The following is a 19,325-nucleotide window of genomic DNA, read 5'->3' as shown; positions in this document are numbered from 1 at the left end:
CAAACACAATTTAAAATTAATCCATTTCCTTTCAAAAACTAGATTTTAAAAAATATCTGCAAATAAAACCATTTGGACCATGCAATCTTCCTTTTTATCATTATACTTACCAGTGTCTCCACTGTTAACTCTTCTTCTAGGAATGGCTTTAACTCGTGCAGGTAAAATGGAGTGTTGTTTGTCATATTCAGAAGCAACAACTGAGTAGGATCTTTGGAAGACAGTTCTCTTTGCAAGATCAGTATCGGTTATGGGACTAGTTTCCAAACTGCAGATAGAACACGATGACAAAAACTTAGGAGAAAAAGTGAATAAAGTGAAACTATATTTAATTTATAATAGTGTAGTCAAATGCATGAACCTATATCTCATGTGGAAAAGCAAATTCAAAGCCAACCTGACAATCTCTCTTTAAATCACAATTTGATCTTTTCAAATGCAATAACATTTTGATTGATTTCAGAACCTGTGTCCTAAAACTTTTGGTTTTCTTAAATCTACTTTGCATTTTTAAATGAAAAAGAAGAAAACGCATTAAATGTTCTAAAATCCTTTCAGAATCAAAAGCATTGTGGTGGAAGTTATGTCATGATATTCAAGAAACCTAGACAGATATATTCATAAGAGCACAGAAGAGAAAGAAAATAGATATGTACACACATAATAAATTGGAAAGTGAAACAATTCAATGTTCTTTCTGTATTTGAGTTTTCTAGTAGGTTTCTCATTCTTGGGAAGTGCTGCCCACAGCCCTTTCTAGGGCATGGCCACACTAAGTGCAACGAGAGATAACAAACTGGTTTTGGGCATAGAGTTATATTATACTGATATTCTAGAAGAACTCAATGATTTTCATTCCAGTTTAAGTAAACTAAAAATTTTTCTATTTATTATAGCAACATAAAAAAATACTTGAAAAGTTATTAATATGGTTATATATTTTTACTGAGGCCTTTTATAAAAAAGAGAAATGCCTGTCCCTACTTTATCTCTAAGACAGATTTACAAACTATTCTTCTCGTGTGTTCTTTTTTTTCTCTTATCTCATTCCAAATAGGGACAGTTTTGCTCACCATGAGTTCTGGATTTCTTTTCCATCATTCAAGCCAAGTTTGAACTGCTATGTCCATCAGTCAAGCTTGTATGTTTTCTAGGCAGTAGTTAACTCCCTGGCTGTTTTCTTTACTCACTACCTCTCTAAGGGTATATACATTCTTGTTTGAACAGGCTGTCAATACTTCATATAACCCAGGTGGGTAAATGTGCCTGGATGTCAGCTTGGGCCAACAGGTTCCAGAATGACTAGAGAATAGGTATACATGAATTTAATTCACTTTATAAATGGTGTTACTACAATACTCAAGACATTTGTTGTGCTTTCAGAGGAAGTTTATCCATCAACTTGAAAAAAAAAAAAAAAAAGAACTGCTATACAACCTAAAAAGATAATGACTTGTTCTTATAAAAATGGTCATGCTGGTAAAAAAAAAAAAAAATCAAAGATGACCATCACAACCTCGGCTACTTTGCATCAGATAATTCCTTGTTGTGGGGGCTGTCTTGTGCACTGAAGGTTGCTTAGCAACCTTCTTGACCTCTCCACACAAGGATGCTTGTTGTTGAACTAGCCCAGTTATGACAAACAAGGATGTTTTCAAACACTGCCAGATGTCACCTGCGAGGCAAAACCACCCTTCTATCCCCCACTGAGAACCACTGATTTAATGGAGTCATTATTCATCATCTTTTGTAATAGCTTGAGTTTGTCAAGGCTTTTTTGAAGAATAGCTCAAAGATGCTATATTCCCTGAATTAATGTATGCTTGTGATGTCTCAATCTGGCTGAATATAAAACACTTGAGTCATAGTTTCTTTTAAGATTTAGATTTTATGAAAATTACCTTTATGTATAAAGTATATAGTCTTTTAAATGTGCTTTTCTTGTATTTGATTTGATTAATCCATAATTTGGTTCTAAGATTCCCAAGATTTTTTAAATTTCAGTATGTTTGATTGATTGGGTAAAACTTCCAAGATAGTATTTTCTTTCTTTTGAAGCTTTAGAGACATTGTTTCACTTTTTTTCTCTCATTCAAGGTTGTTCAACAGAAGTCTGAACTCAGTCTTAACTTTTCCTTTTGCAAGATGACTTCTTTTTCTCTGCTCAGATACTTGAAAAATTCTTATGGCTTTTTTCTTGGACTTTCAGTAACTTAAGCAATTTTTTTCCCCCTAATTTCAGTTATTCCTCATAGTCACCTGCTATAAAAATTTCCTTTTAATCTGGAAATTCAATACTTCATCATTTGTGGTATTTTTTCTTATATTATAGTTCTAGATACATTTTCAATTATATTGGTTGTTTCTTCTACTTTAAAAATATTATTCTTTTTTAAAAAGATTTTATTTATTTATTTATTTATTTATTTATTTGAGAGACACAGAGAGAGAGAGAGCACGAGCGGAGGGGAGAGGCAGAGGGAGAGGGAGAAGCAGACTCCCTGCAAAGCAGGAAGCCTGATGCAGGGTTGGATCCCAGGACCTTGAGATCATGACCTGAGCCAAAGGCAAACCCTTAACCGACTGAGACCCCCAGGTGCCCCAATACCAGTTATTCTTATGTTGGATTGTCCTGTTTCCATGCCTGTTATCTTCATTCTAACTGCTATAATTTGTCCCTTTACTCTTTACTTACTGTGATTATCTCAAATTTTTCCTTTATGTCAGTCATTCAATTTACTATTCTAAATGCTTCTAATTTATTAGTCTTACAATGGTGTTGATTTGGTCTTCAGTCTGTCCTCTAAGCTCTGTGATATATCCTTTTAACTCATTCTGCTTTTTATCTCATTCTCACATTATTTCATTAAATATATGTCATTATCAAGTTTTTCAGTACAACACAGTACTTACAGAAACGTCCTTTTTTCCCTTGAGAGAGTTTTCTTTCAGATTGGGTTCTTCATCGGACTTTCAGGACATACTATTTATTTTCCTTTTGATAATATTTTAAAGTGGGCAGCTCTGTCTAGGTTTTGTGTTTGTTCTGATGAAGTATCAGTGGATTTCCCTAGACTTCCTTTTCACATTATTTGACACCTGTTTTTTCCCTCCCTTCCAGAGGTAACTTGAGATTTCACTGAATATTCTATACCAGGAACCATTCCGGAGTAGGGTGTGTATCCTATTTCTGTGGCAACATTCCTTGGCACCTTGGATTGTTGCTTCGCTTCAGCATGGAACTGTGGGAAATAGGATTCCCTAGATTTCTACTTTCTTATGTGACACTAGTGATGATACTAGGGGCTTTATGTTAGAGGATTTTACCTTGACTATGATATTCTACGATATACAGAATATTCTATGATATTCCAAGATATATGGAAACTTCTTTTCACTGTCTTTACCTAGGAGTTTGTACTACTTGATTTTGGTCATGAAGGGTAACAACAACCCAAAGAATCACATTTATCAGACTAGTCTCAAAATTGTTTCTAACTCTTCAAGAAAATCTACCTCCTTTAGAGATACTTTACTACTTTTAAAGATACAAAAGGCTATTCTGCACTCTTTGGGGAAAATTTTATTTAATTTTTTCTTTAGAGAAAATTTTAAAAGCAGCTCAAAAAGCTCTGATGAATAATCCACAGTTGGGAAATGTTGCAAGTATTTTCAGTGGAAAAATGTTCATTTGGATATAGGAGTTCTACTGCGTGTATTAATGTATCTGTTATATCAGTTTATAATTATAACCACATAGTATTAACACAGTGGCATATCTGAAGGAGAAGCAGGTTCTTTCTTCCTTCAGCAAATGTCTTCCTTTCCAATGATAATGTGTTTGTAATTACTCATGCCTGATATCTTGACACTGTCCTAAACTTATCTTTTTCATTATCCAGTTAGCCAACAAGCCACACTGATTTTTACTAGAAAATATTTCTATTATCCATCTTTTTTTCATAATCATTGCCAAAATAATCCAACTCCACACAGCAAAAATCTTTGACTAAATTTATAAGCTTCTCAATTGACACTGTGAGACTATCTGTGCATTTTTATCATGCAGTTCCTCCTCCAAAAAGTCATTGTGGCACCCTAATTCCCTCTGCATTATATTTATATGCTTCTATTCAATTTTCAAGAAGGTCTTTACACTGATGTTACCACCAAACCTAAGTGACTGGGAGAAGATGGTATGCAATAACCCAGTAAGTTCAAGATTTATTTTTGGTGCTCCTTCTCCCATGGAACTTTCTGCAAGGACTGCCTCACAGTGACCTTTCTCTAGTCTGATTTACTACAGCACTAAATGATACCATAACCTATAATGGAATCCTTCATTATCACTTCATTAGTTGGTCTTTTCTCTCCCAATTAGTCTGCCTCTGCTATCAAGGACTTTGCCTTATTCATGTACGTATGCTTTTTATTACAGCTCTAACAGTTAACAGAGCTGAATCAATGTCCTTCTTGAGATCGAAGGACATATAAAAGAATTTCTAAAGCATTCTTTTCTAGTTCAAAGTCTTTCTCCCACCAAACACTGGCTATTCAACAGAGAGGAGAGAAGTGAAATACCTTGGTGGCATAGACTTCATATTGCTCTCTGGCTCTTCAAATACATTAGGACTCGCATCAGGGGTTACGGATATGTACGGGGCAGGTACAGATGTTGAACGTAGATATCTCATTTCATCCTGGAATAGGTTGTCATCTTGATAGCCCACAAAATTTTCATGATGATGCCTGCATTAAATCAAACCCAGTGACTTCAAGTATAATGGCACCATAGATACTTTTCATTTTTAATCTCTTTCATGAAAGTAAAAGCAGCACGTGAAACTCTATAAGGATGAAGTATTAAAATAATCATAGATGTAAGTAACAGGAAATAAAAGTCTGACAACTTCACACATAAATATTCCAGGTACCACAAACATTTCAAATCCAAAATTGAACTCATTTTCTTTCCTTTTGAGAACTTTCCCATCCTCCAGTGTTTTGGTGAATGATCCCACCAACTATCCAGGTGCCTAGGCCAAAGTATCTTGGTGTTGTTGCAGGCCTAGTCCTCACCTGTGACCACTCAGCCCTATGAATACTACGTTTCCTCCCTTCTGACTCCCCATCATCATTGCCTTGGTTCAAGCTCATAGTTCTTGCATGGACTATTGAAATACAGTCACCATTTTTGGTAGGAACATATGTAAGAATCAGATTTGAGAAAGATTAGACCCATGAAATGTTCCATGGGGTGGGGTGGGTGTGGGTGTCCATTCCCCAGAAAGCTAAAAATATAAAATCTATGACTATGGTACAGTGGCATTTTTTAAAACCTGTTTTACAATTTGATTCTTTCCTTTCCAAACTGGAACAGAGAGTTGTTAACCTAAGTCTACTAAGTGGTCTGACTGAAGCTAAAGATTTGTTGCATTTGGCATACCTAATGATCTCCACCTCAGTCTCAAATGGATTTAGTATCACATTCTCATTTTGTTTCCTGTTCATTTTACTAAAATAGTAAGTACAAAATTAAAAAAGAACAACAACTATATAATTCTGCTATAGAGGACAACATCGCCAAAATGGAACTGTTGGTTAGCAAGCCATTCCTGCAGGCAATTTACAGAAATTTTCATTTGCAGCTGTTGGAAAAAAGTCTGAATTTGGTATGTGAAAGTCTGTTTACAATGCCAGTGTATAATGTACAGAAGTACAGGCTGTACAACTCAAGTCCAACACAGGAAAATAGTATACTATTAAAAGGCTTCGCCCACCTTCAGTTATACCCTTTATGAAGTTTCCATGTCTGAAGCAGAGTGATCTAACTGCAAATCAGTTCATGTATTTACCTGTTTAATATTCCTTAACTGTTTTCCCTGTGGGATAAAACCCAAACTTAGCATGGGCTACAGAGCCCTACATTACTTGGTCTTAGGTAACTACTTCTGGGGCATTTCATATGTTTCTCCCAGTGGCCAATGCTTTCACCAGCCTCTGATTCCTTAAATGTGTAATGGTATTTCATGTGTGTCTTCACACATGTGCTTTACTCTGCGAGGAACTGCTTCCCTGCATCACCTACTTGATTGATTTCTATTTATCATTCAGGACTGCTGAAGTGTCAGATACTCTGGGAAACCTTTCCTGATTTCCTTCGAAAGATTCAGGTAGTCTCCCATTCTTCATGCTCTAACAACATCCTAGGCACACTTCTATCATAGAACTCCTCATAAAACATTTTAGATGTTTCCTTTACAGGTGTGTCTTCCCACCAAAGTGTGAGCACGTGGAAGTCAGCATTTTATTACATTCATCTTGGTGTCTTCAAGGTCTAGAACAGAGTTGGTACCCAGCTAACTAACATTTAAATGCTAACAGAATGAATACTTTAAAAAATGAAAGATCTTGATAGCAAATTGTTTCTTTCCACTTTAGCATTTCCAGCTATTAATAGACTGAAGTCAGCTTTTCAAAAAGAAAAAGATAGCTAAAGTCTTAGTTTTTAAGACATATATTTTGTATTAATAATACAAATTGATATAGTATTTACATTTTTTTTTAATACTTACTACCACGAAGTGTGTACCCTTCCAGTCATAAATTGGTCAAGGCAACTCACAAAATAAATTCCTGGAGTTCTCTTTATTGTACATAAAAGGTAATGCAGTGTGGTATTCAGAGCGTAATATTCATCAACAATGGCTATTAATCCCAAGTAATTAAAAAAAAAAAACAACCACCAAGTTATATTACCTAGCTAATGTCTGCAGGTAGAGACAAGGCATTTTAACAGGAAGATCCTCAGAAATGCCCTCTTTCACACTGGGAAGATGAGACTGAAATGGCTTTGCCGGATGGTAACACAGAATGCTTGGCTCAGCTGCGCTGCTCAGGGACAGCAGGAAGAGTGCGTTCGCTTTAATCACCTGGTGAGCTTCCATCGTGGGCAAGGCACGAGGAGTCTTGACTTGCATTGGCTTCCTCCTGGATTGTTTGACCTGGGAAAGAAAACTTTGCAGTGATCTTTTCCTACTTAGATTCAAATTTTAAATTTCTTAACCTAAGTATTGTGTGTTTCTAATAAAAATTATTAAACACTTATAGAACTATTTTAAAATAATAAGTGATTACCAAAAATAACATTCACTTTATGCTTCTCTTGAACTGTCTGAAATTATTTTATTTTGAACACAAACTATTTCTTTTCTTTCCTTGGGAAACTCTAAATGTAATTATTTTTTTAAAAGGGTAAATAGTTTTTTGCGTGTGTATGTGCATTATGTGTTCAGCAAAATTTTTAGTTAGGTGTGCCTCTAGTTCCCATGAGACCTAGAACATAATTAAGGGTTAAGACAAAGAGAGGAGATAAAGAGAGGAGAAGGGAAGAGGGAGAGTTCAGAGAGATAAAGGTGAAGAGGGAAAGCTATGTACATGTGTAGAGTAGTACATCATAAAAATAAAGAATTACATAGTAAACATTTGTCAGTAAGGCGTATGTGCCACAGGTTAGTTGTCTTGTATTATCCCAAGATAAATTTATTTTTATAATTAAAAATAACTAAGTTGGTACAAATATTAAATTTGTATATCATTCCTATTATAAAAGCTGATCTTGAATATCAATTCTGTGGAGTTATCTGATACTGTATGATGATAAAAAGGGATCTGTATAAGATTTATTCTTATCATTAACAGTACAGCCAGAACAGAATAAAAATACCTTCTCCCTTGCAGCAGCCTGTTTCTCACGGAGGTATTTTTCTCTACAGCGATCACATACCAGATACCAAGTGCTTCCTCCTATGCCACCATCACCACAGTTACCAGCCCATCCTCCACAAAAGTGCCCAATGCTATTGTAACCTTGTCCACCAGCATATCGGCCACAACCTTGAAACAAGAGCAAAAATACACTTGAAGTGTCCTTAACAATCTGATTCTTGACACTTATACATGAATGGCAATTTACCTTTGCAAGGTAAGCAAAATACTAGAGCAAGTATCTGACTTTTTTTTTTTTTCAGGCTATTAACTGCATCAGAAAAATAGCACACTTGGCCAAAAAAATAATCAATTGAATGATGCCTAAAATATTGGAGATACTCTACACAGCTAGAAAAAAAAAAGAAATTTAAGATGGGGGTACATTCAGGTTTACTGACATATGCCAAGAAGATTGGACAAAATATTCTGTAAGAATGATATATTTGAAGGAATCATGTATTTTACAAAACATTTCAGGTTTAATATGTAGAAAGAAAAAAAAATTTAACCAAATTCATGACGGGTGAATTTTGGAATACTTACCAATTGTTATAGAAATCCTTACATTTATCTAAAATACAATCTTCTGATTAAATAGCTGAGATGAGTTTCACCAGAAAATGACCAAGGAAATCAGTATAGTCTAATTTAAATTGCAATTTTTAACAGGAAAACATTAAAATGGCCATGCCATTATTTCTGTTGTGTTAGACAACTTAACAACACCATTTGGGTAACACATAAAACATTTAAAAAATAAATAGTACTTCAGAATGTGATCCATTAAGATGCCATTGTACTAAATTGCCTTACCACCATGCTATCAGAATTTCTTTACCTATTTTCCACAAAACTGATACTGATGCACTTTAAATAGTTTGCCTTTACTTTAACATAATTCATAGAGCAGCTCAAGTTAGAAGTGACTTACTTAGTTCATTTTTTTTTTTTTACACAAAGTACCTATAGATTTAATAATATTGGTTACCTGGGTGAGCCTGTCGCATGTGATAGGTCACTGGGTATGGATGGGATTCTCCACACAGCTCACAGATGGTATCTTTCTCTGGTCCTCCCACTGCCAGCTGGGCCATTTCACCAAACAAATTACCCCTGGGTCGAACTTCTGTCTTTTCCTTTTTCTTTTTGTCTTTTTTGGCCTTCTTGTTCTCTTTTTCACACTCTTTCTTTTTAAGGACTGCACAAGAACCGGGACTTGGGAAAATCATATTCTGGGAAGCTGCTTTGATAGTAGCCAAAGAGATGTCTTCCCAAAAAGCCACTAAATGTTGTAAAGTTAAGGGAAGAGGAGATTTGGACTTCATCGGGTGGTGCATGGACATTTCGAACGTGGCTTCGGTTTTCCCATCCTCACATTTTTCATGCAGAGGTGGTTCTTTAAGCATAGACAACACCTTATTTTTGTTGATACTACCCATTTTAGATATATCTGGCCCATGAGGTGCAATATTAAACATATTCAGTGCAGATGATATCTCCAATGAATGTCTATTTTTTAATTTGGTTTCCTTTTCTTCTGTAGGCTGTTGGCTATTTAAACTATTTCTTATAGGAGCATGTTCTTTGGAAAGTTCAGGATTAAATTTTAAGAAGGAAGAACAGGCCATTGCATCATGTACTATGCCTTCATGCCACAGGAAGGAGGCAAAGACTGCTCTGGCACACTCAGCCACGGAAGGAGACATGGCCTGCTTGGCTGGCTCTAAAGGTTTGGAGCCATCTCCTTTAAAGAGAAAGCTAGATTTTTCCTTTTTGGGCCTGGTGTGCCTGTTAGCACACTTTCTACTTATTTTGGGGGATGCTCTCATTTCCTGTTCATCTTTCAGTGGTGCTTTTCCTATGCTGAAATGAACTTTATTGGAACTTTCATCCACACTCTTAAATTCACTGCTTTCATCACAGGTGCTATCTGTTAGACTATTTGTTTTTAAAGTACTTGAAGTGCAGACCTCTACCACTTCACTGTGAAGGTTTTCTTGTACCACATGGGGAGAAGGAGCTCTATTTTCGGATCCAGGGGAATCTTTAGAATCCTTTGGTACCGGTTTTGGTTTTGGTGATGTTGATCGTCCTCTTAATGGTTCTGTGAGGGGCATTTTCTTCTTGCGTAGCGTATCTGGGTCAAGTGTGTAAGAGTCTGATTTGGAACGTTCTCGAGGAGGATCAAGTTTAGTTTTAACAGGAGCAGTGCTTTTCTGAGGTAGATTTTTATCATGTGGTGAGGAGGAGCGTGGAGAACTAGCACCAGATGGGCTAGACCTATTGGCTGGGAGAGTCTTTGGCTTAGGAGATGATGACCGAGAACCTGGTCCTGGGGATTCAGCTCTAAAGCTAGAAGACATCCTCCCATCAGATTTTAGTGTCTGCAAGGTGTTATGGTTGGGGGACAAGGACCTACTATGAGAGTCTGACCTCAATTTTGCAGCATCAGATTTCAACATAAGGGATTCACTAGCTGATAAGCCTTCTGTACCCCTTGGCTTCTTCTGATCAACAGTAGTCCTGCTCATACGTCCATCAGGTTTAAGTGATCTGCTGTGTTTAGAGGACAGTTCTGATTTTCCTGATGTAGAGACTGGTCTAGAAGATGTTGAGATAGTTCCTCGGTCACCTGTATGGTCCATTTCATAGTGAAACTTGTTAATAAAACTATAACTTACTGACAATATAGCCACTAAATACTGAATAAAAACAGCTAAAAATTTTATATTGTCATAGACAAGAATGCTTGAAGAATAAAGGAAAACGGAAATATTTCTCGTAAAATTTCTATTGCATCATTATACAACCATTTCCACCAAAAACTGTTTTCATGGATGCACAACAGACTGAACAAATAATACCTATGCATCAGTATGAATTATCCATGATCTCTGAATCTCAGCCCTAGCACTATTATTAATTAGAATTTAAATTTAGGGACAGACTAGAAAGAAAAACCAGAACAATTTTTTTTTTTTTGGGAATAAGAAATCAGGAAAACCTACAGATTTTAAAATATAAGGTAGTTGAAGCTAAATTTCACATCCCTATTAGGGTAATGGTACAGATCTTACTGAATTAGGAAACTGAATTTATATATAGATATGTTTACTATTTTCAAGTACACAAATACATATAATTATGCTGATAAAGAGCTGCTTAGGAAACACTCTAATGATTGGATTAGAATTTATAATTAATATATGAGTGCCCGAAAGTTATTTAATTACATGTAATTCAGACAGTGTATTGTTTATAAACAGAGTGTATTCTAAAAGTTTATTTAGTTCATTAAGTTTAGCTGGTTAGAACTTAGAGCTTGTGTCCTCTTAAAAAAAAATGGTGGGACTCACAGAATTAGTAGTATAAGTCTGAAACATGGGGCCCTGAAATTAAGAGTCAGGAAAATAACAGAAAAAAAGGATAAAAAATGTCTCCCTTTCCCAGGCAGAGCACTAGATAGTTCTACAGGGACACCATGTGTTTTTGGCATCCTGGCCCTCATGCAGGGCCTCTCCTTCCTCATGCTTTCCTTTGAGGCATTAGAGCCAGGCTGTCTTTGTCACCAATAAGGGGTCAACCTACGACATCACCTTTCTTCCCTAAAATAAAAACTTCTACCTTTAATGCATATAATATTAGTTGTCAGGAGAAAAGCAATCTGATCAAAGTGATTCAGGTGGTATTAAAGACTGAAAACCCACAAACCTTGGTAGAAGTATTTATATTTTTTGAAAAAGGGTATGTGGTAAATTGAGATGGATCTCTTAATTGGTTATATTGCAGGTATTTCTCTCTCTTTCTCTCTCTTTTGGAAAAGGGATGCAAACTAATTTGGATAACGTACGGAAATGTTTTTTGGCTGGCTTGTGTGTGTATGTGCACATGTGCAAGTGTACACAGGTGTTTATAGTCAACACTCTAGTTGTCTGCAAGTCAAGACAGCATTGCCATAGAATCTGCCCTCCTAATGGAAGGTCCATAAGGACTGGTATTTTGGTCTGTTACTCTTCATTGATATAATGTCAAGAATAGGTTCTGGAATATAGTATGTGCTCAATAAATAATTTTTTTCTCCTGCTATTCCCAAATTTCAGTTTCCCTGAAAATCCACTTTATAATTATGACTCCCAAGGCCACAGGGCAGAGGTAACTGTAGCCACTATAGTGTAAGGGTCAGATGCTTACAAGTCTTGTAATTCTGTAGTAAAATAATGAAGGATGGCGAATAGCCTCTCTAGAGCATATTCATGAATGGAACAGTTATTTTAACTGCAACATGCCAGTGTTCAGAATAATTATTCTCATTCTTTGAATGAGTAAAATATACCAAATATAATGCTCTTCAGTTTCTACAGTTCTTTATCATTCTATCATGAATTTCATTTAGAATATGTAGTATGTGTTCTTTGCATAAAAATAGTATAAGAGACCAGGCTGATTTAAGGGAAAAGTGGTGAAAAAAAAATCACAATAAAAAAAAAAAAATTCTAGATACTGATGCTGCCTTGGTAGAGCACAGATAAAAAGATGTAAAATCTTGATAAATAAGTGCTCTCAAACTGTACAAAAGTAGTTTAACAAACTGTTGCTCATCTAATTAATCTAGTAATAGATCCCAGCAAATTCTTTAAATAAATAAACTGTATTTGGTAGAATTAAATATCAGTCTAGTCCTTTCCACTAATTTTCAATGTGTGATGTTTGGAGTACTAGTTTTTTTTGTTAACTAATCTGACAGCTGGAAGTGCTTTCATCATCACATTTATTTCAGAAGCTGAATGATATGTAACAGTAAAACTAGACAAATAAGTAAACAGTAAATCTTTCATGTTTGCCAGTCCTTTCTCTAAGAGATCAATTCATGAATCGAAACGGGTTTGCTTTCTAAATCAATGGTGCGTAATTCCTCATAAAGGGAAATCTCTGTGGTAGTCTGAACAATGGACTCTTACAAATATCAGGAACACCACCTGTCATGTGCTAGCAAAAAACGTTTGCTACATAGAGAGGGTTAAAGAGTACAGGCGCCTGTATACTTCATTTCTTTTCCTCTAACAGTGGAGAATATTTTCTTGAGATCTGTAAGTGGTCACAGCTGAATACCTTTTGGGAGTCCAAGTATATATATAATGCAGAATTATTTCTTCCTGAACTGTTAATTGCCAAATGATAAACAAATCCTTTTGAAAAATTTATATATTTCATATATTTTTTAAAAAAGAGTGTCATGTTTGTTAAGTATGACCCATGTGCTAACTAACTGACATTTACCTTCTTCATTTGGGTTTAAAAAGTTTTGAAGCATGTAGTAAGAATTAGGAAAAACTGTCGTGTTGTAGCTGCTTGAAATATCAATAAATATAAAATATTTAGAGCACACATAATACTTTCACATTCATCACTTAATTTAGCTTAATGATTATATCTATCATATGTAAGTTTAAGTGATAGTAGGCAAAAATTGTCTACCTCAATGGAATTCTGAAGAAAAAATTATACAGGGCAAGATGCAAATTTAGTACATTCAAACAAATTAGTAAACACATTAAATGTTACATATTCATTCATTAATGACCTGTATCATTTTTTTCATGCAAAAATCATAAATCATCAGGTTGTGTGATACTACACTATAATTAACATGCCAGAATATAATACTATATTGTGCTATGCCATACTATGTATCAGGTTACACAACACTATATACTGTAGAGATCCGGTTCTACAATACTATTTATTATCCTATAGGAATATATAGTATCACTGTCAACTGCAAAAAGGAGAAATGTAAAAACGTTTCACCGATTTCTAAGAAAAGGGAAAGTTACTTGAAAACCTTATGCAATATGTTAACCACTGGTACAAAAATAACTTGATAAAATTTTCTTAAAAAACGGGATTTTAAGTTTAATTATTACTTTAAGACAAAAAAAAAAAAAATGAGTAGGCATCTATAGTCTTGTAAAAGACCAAAAGCGTATTTTTAAACTGTCTGAAATTTTATCAGTGGTCATAGTAGTTTGAATGTTTCTAAATTTAAAATATTAAAACTAAGTAACTAAGAAAATGCTATAAGGAAGACTCAATGCCAGACGGGCCATGTAGGTTTAGACCTATGTATCCACACATGTCTATCTATCCTGATAAATTAAGTTAAACTAAAAAATTTCAACTTAATTATCAAAGCATTTTTCATAAGAAACTAAAACAGGAAAATGATTTAACATTCATAGCAGAAAAATAAGTTTAAGACTAAACCTGTCACACGAGATACTATGTTCTTAGAGATCACAATGTGTTTTATGCCTCACACATATATACCATCTTGTTCTGGTAACATTGACTTTACAACTCCCCAAATCGGGCACTTCTTTCTATATACCTATTTTGTTTTTTAAGACCTTATATAGGTTTGAAATTAAGTAAAGGTAATATTTAACCTATAAATATAATAAACATGCATATCAATTAGGATAATTAATAATATAATATTGAATATATACAACACAAATTACCCCAAAATATCATATTTTAAATAAAATGATAAACTTTAATCTTAAAAAATGGAATGGGATGGAAATGACTGAGGTGAACTAATAAAACTTTATTGAAACCTTCTATGTTCACTACGAATGGCCCATCCGTGAATGCACGCATACCCACCCTTGAGTTTGTGAGACAGAGATGAGAGAGCAGAGGCAGGCCCAGCTACACCATAAGTTTTGTAAATGCGCTCGCGAGAAGCAAGGTTGTGAGATGGAGATTCTATAGTGGAAAACATTGGCAAAGAAGCAGCACAGATTCAATGGAAAAAAAAATTCAGCAGAGAACACAAGCAGAAACAAAGCATTTCAAATGGTATGCACAATCACCTTAGTAAAAAGTTTATATTTTGCTAAATTTTCCAACAGGTTTATATATCTCTAAAATTAAAATGGAAAACAAAGGTCAAATTGATTTAAATTAATAAAGATAGCTCCATATGCATTTAAAGTTAAGTAAGGCTCATTGCTCTCATAAACCAAATTTGAACATTCCTTTTTAGACTAATATTTCTTTAACTCAGTTTTCTTTTCTTTGGTGCTCATTTACTTATAAAATAAAAGTTTATAAGTAAATTTTTTTCTTTTGTAAATAGCACGAGATACAGAAATATTACTTACAGTTTATCATAGCTACTGTCACCTAGTTTTCTGTATGGACACATGACTATGATTTTTCCAGTGTGTATGGAAACATTTAGGGTTGACTACTTTTCTGAGTCCACCTTTGGTGGGAAATGTTAGTGCTACTCCCAATATTTAGTATTTTTTCTGTAGAGCCTATTACTGAGATACCAAATTTTGTTTATAAAAAGTTTTGCAACACAAACAAAGCAAAGGAAATTTACAAGTCACTGAAAAATGTTAGACACATTAATGATTTACCATGCAGAAAATGAAGTACTTAAAATTATATTTTTTTCCAAATAATTAATAGAACCTCTAAATTGTAGTCTTTTAAGAGTAGTATCTTAAAAAAACCCTCTATCTAAATCTGAAAAACAATCCATTTTATTTAAAATTTTAACTCCCAGTGATGAAAATAAATGTAATCAGCTGAGCTAAAATAAATGCAGGTAGTAAGGAGATAACTTTCTTGTTATTGAAATAAAAAACTGGATACAACATGCACTTTTCTCAAAACAGAAAAAGTAATAGTTGACCGACTTATTAGTGTGGCCAAGATTAAAGATGAACTACTCATAAGCCAAGAAGTCATTCCATGCAAGGTACTGATTATGCATTACGTGTCAGACACTGTCCTAGGAATTGAAGATAAAACGATAAACAGAAATAAAGTCCATGCTCTGATGGAGTTTATTTTCAGGTCAAAGGAGAGGCAACAAGCAAATATATACTAGATCAAGTGGTGATGAACTTGGGAGCCACAAGCATACAGATGCTGAATGACATTCCATGCGTGGCTGGAGAGGACCAGTTAGGGAGTGGGGTCCAGAAGAGACAAAGCCCTGGGACGCTCCTAGGAAGACAGAACAGAGGAGGATGCAGAAAAGAGAAATGAACAGTCAATGAGGTAGGAAATATCCAGCAGAAGGTATTTCAGGGAAAAAAAGAGGGATCAACTCTGTCACGAGATCTTAGCACTGATGAACAAAAGTGACGAGAGTAATTTCCGTGAATAAGGATGACTGCAAGGATACCTTGCAGTGGTTCAAGAGAGAAAGGTAGGAGCGCATAGACGGACGGGACATACATGCCCTCAAAACATCTTCACCTAAGTTAAAAAAAATCTTAAAATTTGTTTTTGAGCAACCTTCTTTTTGAAATCTATAAAACCTCAAAGGTACCAAGCACTGCAAAAGGAATTCTTCTGCTATTTAAAAACTATCTTAATTGGAAGCATCCGTAAACTTTATAAATGTGAAAAACAAGGCAATTTATAGGGTAAGATGTTAGAGGTTTAAGGACAAACTCCTGGAAGAGGTTTTGAAGCCAGAACAGATTTGAAGTCTTTTCAATATGTTACAAAGCCTAGAGAGATTGAATTCCTAGTTATGATTCACAGTGAATAAGAAAAAACATTTTTTGAAAGTTTTAAATGCCTAAAGAAATTAAGCTATGACTACGCATAACACTTGTTCTGTGCATTTAATTTTTACAAAATTTGCTCATATTTGAACATAGTTTGATATAGTTAACTTTTTAAAAGATTCGTATTTTTCAATTTAAAAAGAGAAACAATCCTTAAGACATACATTGATATCGGTGCACAAAAGAAAAAAAAGTAAATTAATTTTCAGGCAATTTGTTGGAAACTAAACAATCATGTTCTTTTTTAAAAATCTCACTTTATGGGCAAAACAACCAATTATTAAATTTGCCTCTGTGGAATTCTGATTATTGTGGGTGTAACATATAGTTCACTAAAGAGAGTATTAAAAAAAAATATAAAAAACGGTATTTTTCTCCAGTACTCATTTGAAGTCAGCGTTGTGCGTTTGGTTTAAATATTCCTTTATTAACAATACAGTTCTTTATGCGTCATTTATTCTTTGTTCTTTGTTTTGGATCCCAACTATTAAATTCCCTGGGGAACTTAGTTCATTTTCTGATCACAGCAACTTTGAGTTCACTGTAAACTATACTTAAAAAAATCTGGTAAATCCAAATTTCAGTTTAACAAGGACAAACTGTGGTTTTGTTGTTAAAATGAGAACCTTGACCTTGTAACTGGGAACAGAAACTGGAAGAATCAAAGAATATGTCACCATCTGGTGGCAGCATACAAAACTGCAGTTCTGGGATTTAAAAAGCGGCATATACTCCTTTTTGTTGTTAAGTCAACAATTAAGCAATGATCAGAAATGTTAAATGGAATATGAGAAAGGACACTATGCTACAGATACATTATATCTAAGAGGTCAGCTGTCTAATCACATCGCCTATCTCACTATCCCTGATACTCAGACAGGGGAAGTAATACTGATGGAATTTTTTCCACAGAACATCTTACTGGAGGCTACAAATAACTGGCAGAAATAATCTTCAGCATCTACTTTTGCTTCTCTTCTAGTTCTCAATCTTAAAGAGATCTGGATTGGATTTTATAGTCTCAGGAAAATTACTAAATGTAATCTTAACATAGATACTTGGAAGAATTTGAGGAAGTTTTATAAATAAATCTATGACAATGCTCAAATTTTCACTGTATTCTGTCCATTCTTATACATACCTACGTTGATGTGTGTGTATATATATATTTTAAAATATAAGAAAGAAACCTAATTTTAGAGACCTTCACAAGCAATGATCATAAAATTTCATTGAGCTTATGGTAGAATGACAGGGACAGTGTTCCTGACTTTCTTCACCTGATTTAAATCTCAGTACTGTACAGTTGTATTCTGCTCTGAATAGAACTTCAGATATTTTTGACAATATAGATGCCTTCCATACGCAGTAAATGGTTAAGTCTAACTTGATATTCTGGAAATTATTTTTAAATTATCTATTTTTAAAAATATAAAAAACCTCATTTATTGGTACTTGAGACAATATATAAATTAAACATTCATCCTGTTCAGAAGATGTGAGTAACTGAACAATATGGAGATAAAAAAAATTAGTATAATTAAGTATAATAATTATTCCCACTTTCGTCTATTAATAGTTTGGAGGATTTAAAATAAGGTGATAGTAATAATGAGATACTCTTAGCTAGCAGGACTGACAGCTTTAGATGCGATATCACCGCATGATCGGTAAATCCAGAATCCTGGTAAATGTATCAGGAAAAAAGCTGAATTACGTAAATGCTAAAGAAGCTTAAGATATGTAATAGGAAATAAAATTTATTCACATAAATGTTAGTATACTAAATGAATTATAAAATAATGAAAGCTAGAACAAAATTTCCAACAGAAGGATAAAACAGAAACAGGCTTTTCATTAGAATATAACATTAACCTAGAGATAAGAGAGTTAGAAGGTGGATGAAAATCTGTAAGGTGGATAATCCCCAAAACAAAATGTGTCTCTAAATAACTTCTAGACATAACTGCACCTGCATAAAACACACTTAGAGCATATTACTGAATACACAGTAAATTTCAAGTAATTCTGGTTAAGGGATAGAACATTAGGGAAAAGCGTATCATTTCAGAGTTTCTGATGGCCGAGATAGGAGAATTCTGAGCAAAATCTGATGTGTATGTATCCTGGGCCTTAGAAAGAATAACTTCAAAAAGCTCCATGAAATGGTTAAATAGTCCCCCTTAAGCAATGATGTGAGGCACAAGAGGGCTGGCTCTCCACAAACTTATTGGTTGCAAAGCAAAAAATGGTAACTATCGATCAGAGAAATCAGTCACTTTGTTCAGGCTCATGATAACCATGTCTTGTTTTCAGAAGGATACAACCTATGAAGCACAAAGACAGCTAAAACCGAAACCAAAACAAAAAGGCTTTTAGAGAAGATACCTATGTTTGAAGAAAGAAGAAAAGAGCAGGCACGATATAAATCCAAGGTTCCATCCGAGCCACACCTTCACGGTAGGCAGGTAAGCAAAGGACAAATTTTGTGGTATGATTACAATCCAGGATAGAAAGGACCTCTCAGTCTTGGAAACAAGGCTGGCTTTTATACACTAACATTCATAGTAATATCTGAAAATAGTGTTACTATATGAAGAATCAATCTCAAGACAAATAATAAAGTTATGCTGTAAAATGTACAATGAGGAGTAGCTAGGAAACCTCAATTGTTCCTTTCCAAATTCTTTCTTGCCACTCCTTCCACACTGAGAATAAAACTGCTCTCTCTTAGGCTGTGATTTCTTCCAGTCTACCTTGACATAAGAGATGTTAAGTGCTCGCTCAAAAGGCAATAATGGTATCAGCAGATAACATTTATTGGAAACCCCACTTTATGGACGGGGTAAACAGGGCTCAGATGTGTCAAGTAACCTAACTAAATAAAGCTAGTAAATGGCTGGAGGGGAAATTTGTGTTTTAAGTCTTTCCATCACTTTATCTCTATAAGCTAAA

General features: G+C 34.5%; 1 protein-coding gene across 20 annotated transcripts in view; it reads right to left on the bottom strand.

The window, feature by feature from the left end:
• MYCBP2 (MYC binding protein 2) overlaps positions 1 to 19,325 on the bottom strand; it is a 253,185-nt gene that overhangs the window by 38,293 nt on the left and 195,567 nt on the right. For all 20 annotated transcript variants that reach the window (XM_057307879.1, XM_044381881.3, XM_044381882.3 and 17 more), the window contains 5 exons: positions 8,759 to 10,402; positions 7,727 to 7,896; positions 6,760 to 7,004; positions 4,582 to 4,749; positions 111 to 268 (listed from right to left, as the gene is read on the bottom strand). In XM_057307879.1, the coding sequence (XP_057163862.1) occupies positions 111 to 268; positions 4,582 to 4,749; positions 6,760 to 7,004; positions 7,727 to 7,896; positions 8,759 to 10,402 (2,385 nt within the window). The remainder of the gene's footprint in view (positions 1 to 110; positions 269 to 4,581; positions 4,750 to 6,759; positions 7,005 to 7,726; positions 7,897 to 8,758; positions 10,403 to 19,325) is intronic.

The sequence above is a fragment of the Ursus arctos genome, unplaced genomic scaffold (genome assembly GCF_023065955.2).
Source record: "Ursus arctos isolate Adak ecotype North America unplaced genomic scaffold, UrsArc2.0 scaffold_10, whole genome shotgun sequence".
Classification (NCBI taxonomy): Eukaryota; Metazoa; Chordata; class Mammalia; order Carnivora; family Ursidae; genus Ursus; species Ursus arctos.
The sequence above is the reverse complement of the archived record's forward strand: the minus strand, read 5'-3'. Positions and strand labels throughout refer to the sequence as shown.